Source organism: Cnephaeus nilssonii (genome assembly GCF_951640355.1).
Source record: "Cnephaeus nilssonii genome assembly, chromosome: X".
Taxonomy (NCBI): Eukaryota; Metazoa; Chordata; class Mammalia; order Chiroptera; family Vespertilionidae; genus Cnephaeus; species Cnephaeus nilssonii.
Window position 1 is genome coordinate 10,173,848 of NC_137071.1, and position 16,392 is coordinate 10,190,239.

General features: G+C 42.1%; 1 protein-coding gene across 1 annotated transcript in view; it reads left to right on the plus strand.

Moving 5' to 3' along the window:
• SMS (spermine synthase) overlaps positions 1–16,122 on the plus strand; it is a 55,868-nt gene extending 39,746 nt beyond the window's left edge. The window contains exons 8-11 of the mRNA XM_079765546.1: positions 5,605–5,719; positions 6,523–6,602; positions 12,636–12,751; positions 15,593–16,122. Of these exons, the coding sequence (XP_079621672.1) occupies positions 5,605–5,719; positions 6,523–6,602; positions 12,636–12,751; positions 15,593–15,632 (351 nt within the window). The 3' untranslated portion in view covers positions 15,633–16,122. The remainder of the gene's footprint in view (positions 1–5,604; positions 5,720–6,522; positions 6,603–12,635; positions 12,752–15,592) is intronic.
• The last annotated feature ends 270 nt before the right edge of the window (positions 16,123–16,392 follow it).

Genomic DNA, 16,392 nt, shown 5'->3' on the forward strand with positions numbered 1-16,392 from the left:
CTGCTCCAGAGATGAGCAGTTTCGCACCTTATTTTATACATTAGAATCAAAGGAGGAGGCATAAGGAGGGTTACATGAAATCCACTGGTGATAGATCAGGGAGGCGGGAGAAAGCAAAACTGGGGGCAGAATCTCTGAGATTGGATAAAAAGTAAAACAAACTTCTTTTACATTGGTGGGTATAAGATAGTTAACAGTTAACAACATGAGAACATTGTGAGGGGTTTTGTGGCCTCTGCTCTGGTGCAGTGAGGGGGTCAGGAACATAAAGAAATTACCCTGATGTTCCAAAGGTATGTTATGGTAGATGCAAAAAGACAACAGGCACAGTTAAGGTAAAGATTGACTTTTGTCAAGGAAGATACAGGCCTTGGACATGACTACCCACCACGACTCACTTTTAGTTAGGAAGTTTTAACTTCACACCATCCTATATGTGGTTCCTTTAGGTCTCTGAGTTCGTAAGGTGGCCACACAGGCCTCCCCTGAGCTTGTCCGGTTTAATATGTGCCCCCTTTCTCGTCCACAGGGGAAAAATACGTAAGGCATTTCCTCTAAAACTAGGACGAGGATGCTTATTACCTTTATTCAGCATTCTTTTTGAGGCTTTACCTAACTCAGTAAGGCAGGAAAATGTAAAGAATATAAATATAGCCGAAACTGGTTTGGCTCAGTGGATAGAGTGTCGGCCTGCAGACTGAAAGGTCCCGGGTTCGATTCCGGTCAAGGGCATGTACCTTGATTGTGGGCACATCCCCAGTAGGGGGTGTGCAAGAGGCAGCTGATTGATGTTTCTAACTCTCTATCCCTCTCCCTTCCTCTCTGTAAAAAATCAATAAAATATATTTTAAAAAAAAGAATATAAATATAGAAAGAAATTATTTGCCAATTGGTTAGAAGATCCAAAAAACTCATCTAGAAATATAGTTGAATTCATGAACATTTGGTAAAGTGATTGGATAGAGGCAGACTTAAAAACTTCCTCTGCTATGCTAACCACAAAAACAGTTTGAGTGGAAATTGGGGTGGAGGTAGATTGGAAATCCTATTTAGAGTAGTAACCAATTGTTAAATACCTAGGAATAAGTTTAACACAAATCCGGAGTATCGTGAGACTGATAAGAATTACCGTATTTTCCGGCGTATAAGACGACTTTTTAACCCAGGAAAATCTCAAAAGTCGGGGGTCGTCTTATATGCCGGGTGTCATCTTATAGGGCAGGTATATCCCAAACTCTATATTTTAACTGGAAAAATTGGGGGTCGTCTTATATGCCAGAAAATACGGTAGGTTAAGATCCTATTGAAAGAAAGCAACTGAAGTTTGAATCTGTGGAGAGACATTACATTTCTTGGATGAAAATATCAGAACAATGTCTTTCTTCCTAATGATAAATAATTCTAAACAGAATCCCAAGGGACTTTTTAGAATTAGGCCAAGTGATTTTGAAGTTCATTTATAACAATAAATTTCTAAGAATAGCCAAGAAAAACAATTAAAATAACCATAGTGAAGGGAGATTTGCCCTCTTGTAATCCAACAGGAAGTATGATGGTGACACAGGAAGTATGATGGTGACAGATAAGAGGAGTGTCACAGACGCTTGAACACATACAGCTAATATGTGGTGTAAGGTGTGTGGACCCAGCTCAAAAGAGTCAGGAGGCTTGGGCTAGAAATAAATGGGATTTATTCAAGGATGTTAGGGTTTAAAAACAGGAAATTCAAGTAGGCAATACTAAAAGTTTTCCAAAGCAGAAAGAAAAGCTGAGTTTTCATTTTATTTTTAAAAATATATATATTTTATTGATTTTTTTACAGAGAGGAAGAGGGAGGGATAGAGAGTTAGAAACATTGATGAGAGAGAAACATCGATCAACTGCCTCCTGCACACCTCCCACTGGGGATGTGTCCGCAACCAAGGTACATGCCCTTGACCAGAATCGAACCTGGGACCTTTCAGTCCGCAGGCTGACGCTCTATCCACTGAGCCAAACCAGTTAGGGCAAAGCTGAGTTTTTATAGTAAAAAGTACATTCTTAAGGAGAGTCAATCCTGCATTCTTATAGCCCATGAATCGGTCCAGGATGGTAAGCTTCACATGTCCCGTGATATGGACAATGGAACAATTCCTTCTTGAGGTCATTCATATGGTCATCTGAGGGTTTGATGTGAGTGCAGGTATTGATGCACAACCAGCAGATGTGTATGCAGGCACTGACGCAGGACTGGAAAGTTCAGAAGTTTTAGTTCTCAGGATAGTTAAGGCAAGAATACAATCATTTGTGCCTCAGCTTACTTTATTTCTATAATTTAGCAGCTTGACCATAGTGACCCCATTTTATTTCTTTTCTTTTTTTAATATATTTTATTGATTTTTTTACAGAGAGGAAGGGAGAGGGATAGAGAATTAGGAACATCGATGAGAGAGAAACATCGATCAGCTGCCTCCTGCACACCTCCTACTGGGGATGTGCCCACAACCAATGTACGTGCCCTTGACTGAAATTGAACCTGGGACCCTTCAGTCTGCAGGCTAACGCTCTATCCGCTGAGCCAAACCGGTTTCGGCCCCATTTTATTTCTTCACTCCGTTCCTTCATTCTACTAATCATTTTGCTTGGGTAAAGGAGATTGAGTTGATTTAATAAGTGATGCTAGCATCATGGACTGTATCTATGCATGAGAACAAAGCTAATTAACCTTAGAAACCATAGAAAAATCAATTTCAGATGATTTAAGCTCTCTATATAAAAACTAATACATAGCCCTAGTTGGTTTGGCTCAGTGGGTAGAGTCGGCCTACGGACTGAAGGGTCCCAGGTTCGATTCCAGTCAAGGGCACATGCCCGGGTTGCGGGCTCGTTCCCCAGTAGGGGGCGTGCAGGAGGCAGCCGATCAATGATTCTCATTGATGTTTCTATCTCTCCTCCCTTTCTCCTCTCTGAAAGCAATAAAAATATATTAAAAAACAAAACTAATACATATAGGCAAGTTTAGGAGTTGGGAAAGAAACATTTTTAAAAAGGACAAGAACCTCAGAAATTATAATGACAACATAATACCATAAACAAAGCCAAAAGACAGACTGAAAACAATACTGCTAACAAACAGGACAGGGACTTAATCCCTTTAATATATAAAGAGACCCTACAACTTTTTAAATTTTAAAATTAGCTTCTTTAAAAAAATGGTTTAACCGTATGAACTGGTACTTCTCAGAAGGCAGAAGTCAAATAACCTGCAAACTTTTTAAAAATATATATATTTTATTGATTTTTTTACAGAGAGGAAGGGAGAGGGATAGTTAGAAACATCGATGAGAGAGAAACATCGATCAGCTGCCTCCTGCACACCCCCCACTGGGGATGTGCCCGCAACCAAGGTACATGCCCTTGACCGGAATCGAACCCGGGACCCCTTATTCCGCAGGCTGACGCTCTATCCACTGAGCAAAACCGGCAGGGCAACCTGCAAACTTTTAGACAAGATGTTCACCCCTGTTGTTGGTGCAGGAAGTTCATGTGAAAATATTAGCAAGGGATTTGATACAAATAGAAGAAGGGGGACAGCAGCCAATGCTAGGAAGGCTGAAAGGAGACAGTTGTTCACATGCATTGACGATTGGAGTGTGAATTGCCTTAAGAACTAAAATGCACGTGCCTTTGTCTCAGCAATCCCGTGTTTGAGCATCCAGCCCTCGGACAAAAAAAAAAGCATCTCTACTTTATTATGGAGGTTTATTATGGCTGTATTTGTAGGGGCCAAGGCTTGCAGATGCTAAGTGTAGAACATTTTCATAGAATGATACAGTTTTTACAAACATCATTACCTGGAATGATATTAGGTACATATTTCCAAGTTTAGAACAATGTGTGTGATCCTAGTTTTACGAAAGAATAAGCACTTGTTTTTATTTGCGGGTGAGAGTTTATAAGAATCTTTATGAGCACAGGGAAAAAAATCTTGAGATTTTTTTTAAGCACTTAAATGGGATTGATAAATAGATTGAAGGCAACTGGGGTGTTAGTGCCTTCTTTGTTTTTGCATGGTTACACTTGAATGATGTATTAAGTGAAGCACATTATAAAACACTAGGGACCCGGTGCACAAATTTCTGGCACGGGGTAGGGTCCCTAGGCCTGGCCGGTGATCAGGGCTGATCTGTGGGGTGTCCAGCGGGGTGATGGGGACCCTGCTCCCACCCTATGGGCTGGGGGCAGCTCCTGCATTGAGTGTCTGCCCCTGGTGGTCAGTGCGCGCCGTAGATGAGACTTAGAGGGTATGTGTAAGAGCATTCATATGAAAAATCTGGAATAGATTATTTTAGGGGATTGTGGCAAGGTTGATTTCTTTTTTACAAAAATATATTTTTATTGATTTCAGAGAGGAAGGGAGAGGGAGAGAGAGATAGAAACATCAGTAATTAGAGAGAATCATTTTTCGGCTGCCTCCTGCACGCCCCCTACTGGGGAAGGAGACCACAACCCGGGCATGTGCCCTTGACCAGGAATCGAACCGTGACCTCCTGGTTCATAGGTTGATGCTCAACCACTGAGCCATGCCAGCCAGGCGAACCTTGATTTCTGATTTGTTATATGTGAATTCTTTTCACACAAATATGTATTTTGTAACTAGAAAAATGAATGACAAGGGGAATAACTCTTGCCTAGTTCAGGATGTTGCCTGCAGCCAGCTGGGTCCCCAGCACTGCAAAGATAAGGCAGCCCCCAAACTTAGTTCCTGAATTTACTGTAAACTGTCTAGATGAGAATTCCAGCTCTTAGCTGCTATACTTACCTCATTAATAACTCTGTTTTGGGAGCTGGTGTGTATTACATGGCTTTATTACCGGCAATACTCATAAGTGTTAGAGGAAATTGAAAAACCTTAGGTTAAGAGTTTGGAGTAAAGTGCAAAAATACATCAATAGACAATGAAGTTATTCAGTACTCGTGTAGAAGAAAAACTAAAAATAGAAGAAAATACAGAGAGTGGGAGAGGTGATTTAGATTAGGGTTAAAAGCATGAACTTGGCTTTCAGATAGCTCTAGGTGTTCTTCTTGGCTCTGTTACTGGGTGCCTTTGGGTAAACTTTGTATCCTCATAAGTTTGTTTTCTCCGTTTGTAAAGCAGGGATAATGATAGCAGTTGTAGAGTGGTTTAGATAAAATGAGATGGCACATGAAGCATGTAGTAAGCACTGAAGTTTAGTTCTTACAGGAATGGGTGGAAGTTATTTTTTTTTGTTTTAAAATATATTTCTTTATTGATTTCAGAGAGGAAGGGAGAAGGAGAGAGGGATAGAAACATCAATGATGAGATGGAATCATTGATCGGCTGCCTCCTGCACGACCTCCACTGGGGATCGAGCCCGAAACCCAGGCATGTGCCCTTGGCCGGAATCGAACCTGGGGCCCTTGAGTCCGCAGGCTGACGCTCTGTCCACTAAGCCAAGCCGGCTAGGGCTGGAAGTCATTTTTATTCGTGTGGCAGGTGCTGTAGGCTGTCAGCCCCAGCTTGCATTTTCCCCTTCCTCTACAAGTGTTTAACTACTTCCATGTGTGTTGGCTCACCCGCATTATTTCTGTTCTTTCTGGAAGGTTCTAGTAGAGGACTGTATTCCGGTACTGAAGAGGTACGCCAAAGAAGGGAGAGAGTTTGATTATGTGATTAATGATTTGACAGCTGTTCCAATCTCCACCTCTCCGGAAGAAGGTAGATTTTGTTTTGTTTTGTTTTTAACCACAATAATGGAAATGTTTTTCTTGGCACCATGTGAGAATGATAGGATCTTGGAGATTATCTAGTTAAGTGTCTTCATTTTTTTTTAAAGGTAGTTAAACTGAGGCCCACGGTGGAAAAATGGCTGTATTTGGCTTTGGTCAAATCCTGTCCTGCTCCTAAATGAGCAAATTAACTCAGTCATTTGAAACAAACATGAAATAAAATGACTCATAATTACACCACTAATACATTAGCTTGTTTGATCATTTGCCCTAGGTGATTTTTAACCTATAATGGAACAAACTGGTGACCTGCCTAAACAACGCCAGCGACAGTTCCCTTCTCAAACCCCAGGCTTGAAATCACTGCTGGGCTGGGGTTTGAGTCTTAATGATTTTTCCTATAACCTTGTCTTCCTGCTGACTTTGCAGGCTGCATTCCTACCTGATGACCCTTGCAGTTTCTCTCTCGGGATGTCGCTGCTTAGCCCCCTTACTTAAAGTCTTGCAGATTTCAACCACTGCCTTTTGTGTCGAATCTTTATTGGTGTTGTGAGAACAGTGCTAAGTGAAGCACATTTGCTTTTGACCCGCTTGGGTTATGTGCACATGTGTACAAGACACCCAATTGATATGTTCATAAGTGAGAATACATTTTCATTGGTTAATAAGCTCTCTGATATTGGGTCTTAAGCTCGTGGCTCTTTCTTTCTTTGGTATTGTTGAGTATTGATGCATTTTGTGTCTGATGCATGCAAACCCATATTTAATAAACCTACATTTTTCAACATCCAGATTCCACCTGGGAGTTTCTCAGACTGATTCTTGATCTCTCCATGAAAGTACTGAAACAGGATGGGAAATATTTTACACAGGTAGGCTACTTAACTGTCCCCCCACTCCCCCCGCCCCCCAAACTCTTAATAAGCATTGTCTATTTTGAAATTTGAATGCATATTCATGAAATTGATGTCTGGTAAGGATAGAACAACGTAATTCGATTATGATCTTTGAAGCAGTTAAGTTTGTAAATAGCCAACCTGGCATCCATTAAGGAATTAATCAGCTTTGTTGTATTCTGTTTGTTACCGGATTTATCAGCCTTGGGCTCTGGCTGTAGTATGAGCTGCTGCCACGAGATGGAGACAAAGACGGTGATTTCCCCCTTCCTAGGAAATCTCCAATGAAACCTGCTCCAAGGCAGCTTATTCTTATAAGAGCAACCCACATTCAGTGAGTTGGGGAATTTTCACAAGTGGCGTTAGGGAGACAGTGGAACTGTTTTCTTTCATTGAGAATATTTGTCCGGTAGACTGCCTTCTTGGGGAACTGATATCTCCATGTGGAGGATTAATAAAAAACACTCCCTTAACAGATCACCACCGCCCATTCATTAAATATTAATGATCCAGGCCTTGATAACTTGCCTTTGCCAACTGACTTTTATGAAAAATCGCATTATATGCCCAGGGCTGTGCCACTTTCCAAGAATTTCAAAAGCTGTATTAGGACATGTTTCCTGTCCCTGCATTCATTACAGGTGGAGGCGCCAGGCTGTGTCATTTTATCATACCCAGGAATGATCAGTGGTTGAATGTGTGATGGCACACGTGGACTAAGGAGGTTGTAGGCCCTTGAAGAAGCAGTGGTCAAGAGTGCAGGGTGGTTTAATTCTGGAGGTACTGATGTAGTTGCCACAGTGCAATATTTTTTAAAAATATATTTTATTGATTTTTTTACAGAGAGGAAGGGAGAGGGATAGAGAGTTAGAAACATCGATGAGAGAGAAACATCCATCAGCTGCCTCCTGCACACCCCCTACAGGGATCGGGCCTAAATGGGCAGTTGGACATCCCTTGAGGGGTCCCAGATTGGAGAGGGTACAGGCTGGGCTGAGGGACAACCCCCTCCGTGCACGAATTTCGTGCACCGGGCCTCTAGTCATTAACATAAAATAATAGAACATTTTAGTAACAATTATTATTTTTTCTTGAACATTAACTTACCAGACACTAAATATAACTGCACTGCACAAATTAATAAGCGTAACGCAGATAAACCTATTTTTCTTGTTCTCCGAAAGTGAAATATTTCCTGTTGCGCACACCAAACAGGTCAGTCCAAGACTAATGACGTGGCAATTTGCTGCTAAAATATACGCTGCTGGTATTAGTGAGAGAAATGGTGCGCCTGCATGTAAGGGAAATGAATGCAACACGATTATAGTCCTCAGTCATTAGCAAACATTGTAGTTCGTTATTAATAATTATGTATAACAGGATATTGTAAAAATTAAGTGACGGAATTTTTATTAAGATGTTTCTTACCGTTATGTTGGCTGGGCCGCAAAATATTCGTTGTGGGCCGGAATGCGTTACACCCACACTCACCTCCCTTCCTCAAGTGTGTCCTCAAGTGTTTTGCTTCAAACTGGAGTAAGACAATAGGGTGGTAAAGGCCTGGGGCAGAGGGCATATTAGAAGAGGTCAATGGGGGGAAAGGGAGACATATGTAACACTTTCAACAATAAAGATTAAAAAAAAAAAAAGAACTGGAGTCAGAGTAAAGATGGGACGAAAGTGTTGTTTGACCTGTTGCTTGGTGATTGACAAAAGCTAAATGTTCCTGCCTAAAATTGCTTGCATCACAGGACCGAGTTCATAAATGTCATTGGTGTCACTGTGACCTTGTCATTGTGCCACAAAGCTGGGGAAAGCATCACGGAGTGCCTGGACTCTGGCTCTGCTGGATGGGGGGGAATTTGAATCTGCATCTGGGGGGAGAATTGCTTTCACAGGACTAGGAGGCAGATCCTGAGACTTGGCCTCCCTCCCTTTACTCCCCACTCCCCGTTAAGACTAGGTTGTTTGGCCGAAACCGGTTTGGCTCAGTGGATAGAGCGTCAGCCTGAAGGGTCCCAGGTTCGATTCCGGTCAAGGGCATGTACCTTGGTTGTGGTTACATACCCAGTGGGGGGTGTGCAGGAGGCAGCTGAATCAATGTTTCTCTCTCATCGATGTTTCTAACTATCTCTCTTCCTTCCTCTCTGTAAAAAATCAATAATATATATATATATATTTAAAAAAAAAAAGACTAGGTTGTTTGATAATGTGTGTGACATTCATGTAAATCATAATGCAAAGTATTAGCAAACTCTGACTCCCCTAGCTTGAGAATTGGTCATTGCTAGTACCATCGACACATCTCCATTCCTCCCTAATCCGTGCCCACCTTCTAGAAGTAAACTACCTTTAGTGTTGTTGGTTTTTTTTATTCCTGTGCTGTTCTTTATAGATGTTTCACATATTTGTGATATACTAAATCATTATATTGTGTAGTTTTTCTTGCTTTTGAACCTGATAAAAATGCTGTCCTTAAGGATGTATCCTTTTTAAAAAATATATTTTAAAAAATATATATTTTATTGATTTTTTTTACAGAGAGGAAGGGAGAGGGATAGAGAGTTAGAAACATCGATGAGAGAGAAGCATCGATCAGCTGCCTCCTGCACGCCCCCTACTGGGGATGTGCCTGCAACCAAGGTACATGCCCTTGACTGGAATCGAACCTGGGACCCTTCTGTCCCCAGGCCGACGCTCTATCCACTGAGCCAAACCGGCGAGGGCAAGGATGTATACTTTTGCACCTGCTTTTCACATTACAGAAGTAATACATGCTGTCATCTAACATGGGTCAAGGAGAACATTCTAGAACTGAAGCTACTGAATTGGGATTTACTCCCTTGGAGTGCACCCTCTCCCCCCTCCCCCATTGCCCCATTATTCCCTTTCTCTCATCCTTAATAAGTGCTTAATTCTTTGCTATTAGATTTTTTTCTGCATTTCCCATGTGTCTTTCTTAAGAAAATAAAAAAAAAAAGGTAGTTCTATTTAAATAAACAGGAAAGTGGAGTGCATCATGTTACTTTTTTGGGTAGGTCTCTATTTGTGGTGAGTTTATTTTCTTTTTTAAACTGCTTTTTGACAGTGTTGGGGAAGAACAAATTGAAAGTATCCCATTTCCTTACCACATTCTCTGTAAGGAGGTGCTCCTGCATACCCTCTGTGAAGAGAGTTCGGTGTCAATTTTGGGATGGCCATGGAAACCATTGAACCGTGTACGTCGGTGGCGTTTCTATTCTACAGCTCCCCCAGGGGTGATGTGCTCTAAAAACAGCCAGGCAGTGTTTTCTATTTGTGAGTCTTAAATTACACATGTGGTGTTTATATGCTCCCATGCTGAACTTGATGTTGAAACCAAATTATATGCTGGCCAAGGGCACTTTGGCCAAATCCCACGGCAGGACCTAGAATGATGGGTTACTAAACTGGCTGGCACTGAAGGGTGACGTCATGCTGAGCGAATGTGCTAAGTTAAAACCACCAAGGCCAGCTCTCAGAATAGTTCTGTCTACCGGCTTGCCCATGGCTGGCTGGTTGATTGGTTTTGAAAGACCATCCTCAAAAATGCTTACATCACAGGCTGTCTTAATTTGTGAATAATTTTCATCTTATATTGCACATGCCTATTTTTTTGGCAGGTTGACAGTGAAGTTCTTTTGAAGAAATCGAATCAGCACATACATTCATTAGCCCTTTGAGTGTTAGGAACTTCAGTGGTTAAAAGAAAGTAGGTGGTGCCCGGACAGTGTTGCTCGGTGATGGAGCGTTGACCTATGAACCAGGAAGTCATGGTTCGATTCCCGGTCAAGGGTACATGCCCGGATTGTGTGGGCTTGATCCCTAGTAGGGGACTTGCAGGAGGCAGCTGATCGATGATTCTCTCTCATCATTGATGTTTATATCTCTCTCTTCCTCTCCCTCCCTCTCTAAAGTCAATAAAAAGATGTTTAAAAAAAAGAAAATAGGTGGCCAAAAAAAGAAAGAAAATAGGTGGCATGAAATACCTATCTTGTCTTCTAAGTCCATTATGAAAGCACTTGGGGAGATATTGTGCTAAAATGATAGACCCTACCCCTGTTGTATCGTAAATCAGCAAATGAGATACCAGATGCCTTAATGAGCCAATTAATTAGGAGTCATTTATTGTGCGAGGCCCAGAGGGAGGTGTCTCTTCCAAATCTCTGAGCACCACATACAGGAAGTCTCCTGTATTTATACTTTTTGAGCCTCTTTGTTTGCAGATATTACAAAGGGCTCTGTGTGAGTTATTGTTACAGACAGCTGTAACCTTGAATACATAATGAGTTTGTACTTGGCATAAGAATATGGGAATTGTTATCAGTATTAATCTATTCTATTACATTGGATGGCTAGCTTGCAAGGTCAGGCAGTTAAGTTTATCTTTTTCTATTATTTGAACTAAAAACAAAGCCATTTTATAGAATAAGAGACTGTCTTAAAGTGACAGAGTTTATAGGACTAGGGCCATGGTCGGCAAACCGCGGCTCGTGAGCCACATGCGGCTCTTTGGCCTCTTGAGTGTGGCTCTTGCACAAAATACCATGGCCTGGGCAAGTCTATTTTGAAGAAGTGGCGTTAGAAGAAGTTTAAGTTTAAAAAATGTGGCTCTCAAAAGAAATTTCAATCGTTTACTGTTGATATTTGGCTCTGTTGACTTGCCGACCACTGGGCTAGAAGGAAATTGAAGGGATGGGTCACAGTTCATTCTTTTTTTTTTTTTAAATATATTTTATTGATTTTTTACAGAGAGGGAGAGGGATAGAGAGTTAGAAACATTGATGAGAGAGAAACATCGACCAGCTGCCTCCTGCACACCTCCCATTGGGGATGTGCCCGAAACCAAGGTATGCCCTTGACAGGAATCGAACCTGGGACCTCTCAGTCCGCAGGCCGATGCTCTATCCACTGAGCCAAACCAGTCAGGGTCACAGTTCATTCTTGATTGTCCAGAATAAAATACTTTCCCAGTAGCCTCCTAGCAGATGTCTACTATATTCATTGACCACCCTGATCTGCTTGCTAAGTAGATCAGTGGTGGCAAGAAAGGCAGAAAACTTAGAACAATGAAGTCAAGAGAAACTGTTTGATAAGGAGTGGAACTGGGCAATACCTTTGGTGTATATATCATGAATAGACTTTTGCTCTCTTATGCCTTAATTCAGGGAAATTTCAGGGGAAGCATGGGAGGATAAATATAGTTCTGTGCCAATTACTTAGACTGTTATGATGGTCATAGTTTAAGCCCTTCTGGAAACCGAGAATATTATATATATTTTTATTTGGGAAAAAGGGGAGGAGGGAGCTGGCCCTTGCCCCCCCCCCCCCCCCCCCCGGGAAAGGGGTCGCATCCACCGCCACCCACCAGAATATTATATATTTTTAAATATATATTTTATTGATTTTTTACAGAGAGGAAGGGAGAGGGATAGAGAGTTAGAAACATCGAAGAGAGAGAAGCATCGATCAGCTGCCTCCTGCACACCCCCTACTGGGGATGTGCCCGCAATCAAGGTACATGCCCTTGACCAGAATCGAACCTGGGACCCTTCAGTCCGCAGGCCGACGCTCCATCCACTGAGCCAAACCGGTTAGGGGGAGAACATTATATTTTGGATACATTATTCTAAACACAGTGTGACTACTGGGAAAACTTACATTGAATGGGTTTTGTGTATGAATCTTCGCTATTGCATGGTGTTGATACACAGGCTGTGTCACTAAATGAGAAATTGGTCTCACTTGTTTTTGTATTGCTTCATACTCTAATCATTTGAAAAGGCTTGGTAAATGAGGTAGAATAATGAACTAATGGATCTATAAATAGAGCTCAGTGCAATTTGTGAAAGTACAGAAACCATATCTCATTTTCAAAGATGAACTTTTACCGGAAGCTAGAATTGTTCCCATTTATTAGCGACCTTCAAATGAGTGGGACCCTCAGTGGACTCCAGTATCCCGTTGTTTGCTTTTCTCTCTTTGATTTAGGGGAACTGTGTCAATTTGACAGAAGCCCTGTCGCTCTATGAAGAACAGCTCGGACACCTGTATTGTCCTGTGGAATTCTCAAAGGAGATCGTCTGTGTTCCTTCATACTTGGAATTGTATCCTTTGACCTTATCATTGTGTTGCCAGATCAGAACACCAAGTCAATCCTGTGCCGGCTTAACATTTTGAATAAACAGAATTCTCTGTAGTATACGAGGCCCCAGTTTTCAAGCGCAGCTGCACATTGGAAGCCCCTGGGATCTTGAAAACAATACTGATTCCTGGGTCCCGCCCTCAGACTCTGGAGTGTGGCCTGCTAAGGCTCCTACTGGTTCTGACAGGTGGTCCCCAGTCCTGCAGCGTCATCTGGGAAATAGACAGGCAAATTCTTAAGCGCCACCCCCCCCCCCCCCACTTGCTGCCCAATGAGAAAAGCTGGAGCTGGTGACTGGCCTTAAGCAGCCCTCCAGGGGAGGGATTGATGTGCACACTGGCACTTCAGAACCCCAGCTGTTGCAGGCAAAAAGACTAAAGACATGCATTCTACTTCTATATCACGATGATCCTACTTTAATATCAGTTTCTATACTTCCCTTGATATTCTGATTTGCAATAGAAATCGAGAGCTAGAAATAATGCCGGGGATCTCAAAGTTAACGTTGGTGTTTTCCATTAGGGCCACTTAGTAAATTTAATCCCCAGAAATAAGAAAAGAACTGCGGGGGGCGAGGTGGGGGAGGACCTGAATGAGAGCATTGTCACTGGAAATTTATAATGGGTTTCCTCCTAAAAGGCACCACTGGAGAGTGCAGGCAAAAGCTTGCTTTCTTGAGGTGGCGGAGTTTCCTGTGATTGCTGCCGGCCTGCAAGGTGGGGCAGGTTCTGACAGAAAGGAGGCCATAACATTCGCCTCCCCCAGGGTCCTCCCTGGGATGCCTTGAGTGCTCTGTGCGTGCTGGGCCGTGTTCTTCCTTGCCTGTGGCAGACTTGAACACCTCTCCCCCTACCAACCATCCACCTTCATCAGGGCTCTCCTCTAGAGCATTTTTTACAGTCAGGTCTGTGTTTCTCTCTGGAACTGTAACCAGACAACCAAGGGGTCCGGGCTGCCTGTCCCTACATGAGCCAATTCAGCAGAGACGGGGCTGAGTCCTGTATGAGCATTTATTCCAGTAATGCCTGCAGGATGGGAGAGCAGCCAGTCATCCACAAAAATCTGCTCTGCCCCCCACCATAAACCGGCTGCTTATATTTGATAGAAAGGACAAAGATTACATGGGAAAGTAGGAATTACAGGTAATGGAAAGTAGGCACAGGATAATCATTACAGGTTACAAGTCATATGGGCCGGGGGGGGGCATTAGAGAGGGAGGGTGCCTATGGGCACCCCTGGACCAGATTACGGGCAATAGGGGCTGGAGGTTATAAAGAGCAGGTGCCTCCAGGACTAGATGGTTTCAGCCACGAGGTTGTAAATCTTTCCATAATGATAGATAGTTCTCGGGACCGGAGGATGGACTGCATTCCGGTGTTAGCTCCCATGTCTCAGGGCGTACAACTCCCAGCCAGGTTAGAGTGTGCTTTCTCTAATCAGAACAGAACCATCAGGGTTAACAGAGCATGATTAAGATTTCTTATCATTATAATTAGTTTCCAATATTCTATTTCTGCCCCTAACAAAGACTTTAGAAATCAGTTGATAACATTTGGAAAAAGGGCTTCAGCTTGGGCTCTAATCCTTCCTTCCACCTTTTTTTTTTCCCCTCTTCTTCCCACCTCCCACACTCTCCCCACCCCATTCCTCACCTCCCTCTTGTTTATGTCTCTTCCTCCCACCCTTGTAAGAATTTCCTCAAACTTCTTGGAGATCTTGACAGCAGCACCATCACCTTTCCTCCGCACACCCCCTCCCCCACTCAGGGTCACAGGCTGGTGGGTGTCCAGGCTGCCAAGTGGGTTATTGAAGAGGCCTTCATTCTCATTGCCGCACTGCTCTAAGCCAGCGGTTTTCAGCCAGGGTGCCGAAAGGACTTTTAAAACCTGCAGCCCTGACTAGTCAGGGCCACTGACCCCTTTTCCCTTAGATTGCCAAGTAAAAAAAACGACCACAAGCCAACACAACAGTAGCTATCTGGTATGAATGAATCAAAAATGATACTTCTTTTGTCAGACCGGCAAAACGTATAGCATATTTTTTGGTGTGCCGCAGAATTTTAATAATTAGTAAAATGTGCCATGAGACGAAAAGGGTTGAAAATTGCTGCTCTAAGCGATTTTTGTAGGCCAGCAAATTGTTAAGGAAAAAACATTCAAACCTGTAAAGAATTTTGTGATTTCATTTGAGCCATAAAAACAATTGCAGGGAGGCAGAACCCCAATGTATTGAGATTGTGATAGTGCCCTATAATGGCGGTTTTGTGTGTTGTTTTTTTTTTACCTTGTTTTAGACATTACAATCAAAGGAGGAGACATAAGTGGGGTTACGTGAAATTCATTGGTGATAGATTAGGGAGGCGGGATAAAGCAAAGCGGCCAAGCCTCTGGGATTGGGTAAAAACTAAAATGATAGACACATGCTTCTTTACTCAGGTGGATAAAGGATAGTTAGCAGTCAACAAGTAGCAAGAGAATAACAATGGTTGTGCCCCGAGGGGTCCAGAAAAAGGGAGGTTATGAGTGGCCCTGACATTCCACAGGTAAGTTACCTTAGATTCAAAAAGACAGTAGGCTCAGTAAAGATGGAAGTTGATCTTTGTCAGCGAAGATACTGGCCTAGGACATGACTACCCACTGTAAACTGCTTTTTCATGAAAGGTTTTCATTTCAGACCATCCTTGGTGGTTACTGTAGGTCTCTTTTGAGTTTGCAAGGCCTCCACGCAGGCCTTTCCACAACATTTTAAGTGATACCTGTTCTTCTTTGAATTATCTGTTCTCATTCCTTAACTCCTTGTCCAGGTGGGTATTTTACACTGTTTGGAAGAAAGCTAAACCTTGAAGATCAATCTCCCCTCATCACATGTGCTACAAATAGCCTTCCTGACCTTCACATGCTGTACATGCCATCAAAATGAGTCAGGCAATTGATTGTGAATTCCTTCAAGTTTTCTTTTTTAATTATTTTTTTTAATTTAAAAAGGCAAATGGAAAATGTATATTTTGATGACCTAGGGTGTTATTATTTGAAAGTCAGCTGAAGGATGATTAGCTAGCATAGCAAAGGCTGCTAAATGCACTGAACCCTAGAATGTGATTTTTTTTTTTTTTTTTTACTTTTTTTCCTGTGTGGGCTGTTTTTGTTTTTGTTTTGGTAGACTTTCAATTTGGTTGTTTGGAAGAATGTACATCATTGTTCTATTCTGGAGGGGAGTTCTTGATGGTGTTTCTTTCCCAAAAAACGAATTGACTTACATGATTAAAATTTGGTGCTTTTATGAAAGTTAAAAAAACAAACACGAATTAGCAATGCTTTGATTAAAATTACAAATGAGAAATTTCATGTGTCTGTTCTTTTATTTCTGTTAGGTCTCCTTTTTCTTACTTCCTACTGCGCAGAACAAAGGTGTCTCCTGGGTCTTTTTTTAGTTCTCTTTTATCACTCCTGGTGTCATTTATCTCTTTACAATAGGATGGCCTTAGGGCCTTTTTTGAACAGTAGTAATGACTTCCATTTACCATTGTGGTAAATGATACACACAGCCTATTACATTCACCAGTTCTTCATTATAAAATTGACCTGAGGGTAGGAAAAGATTTGG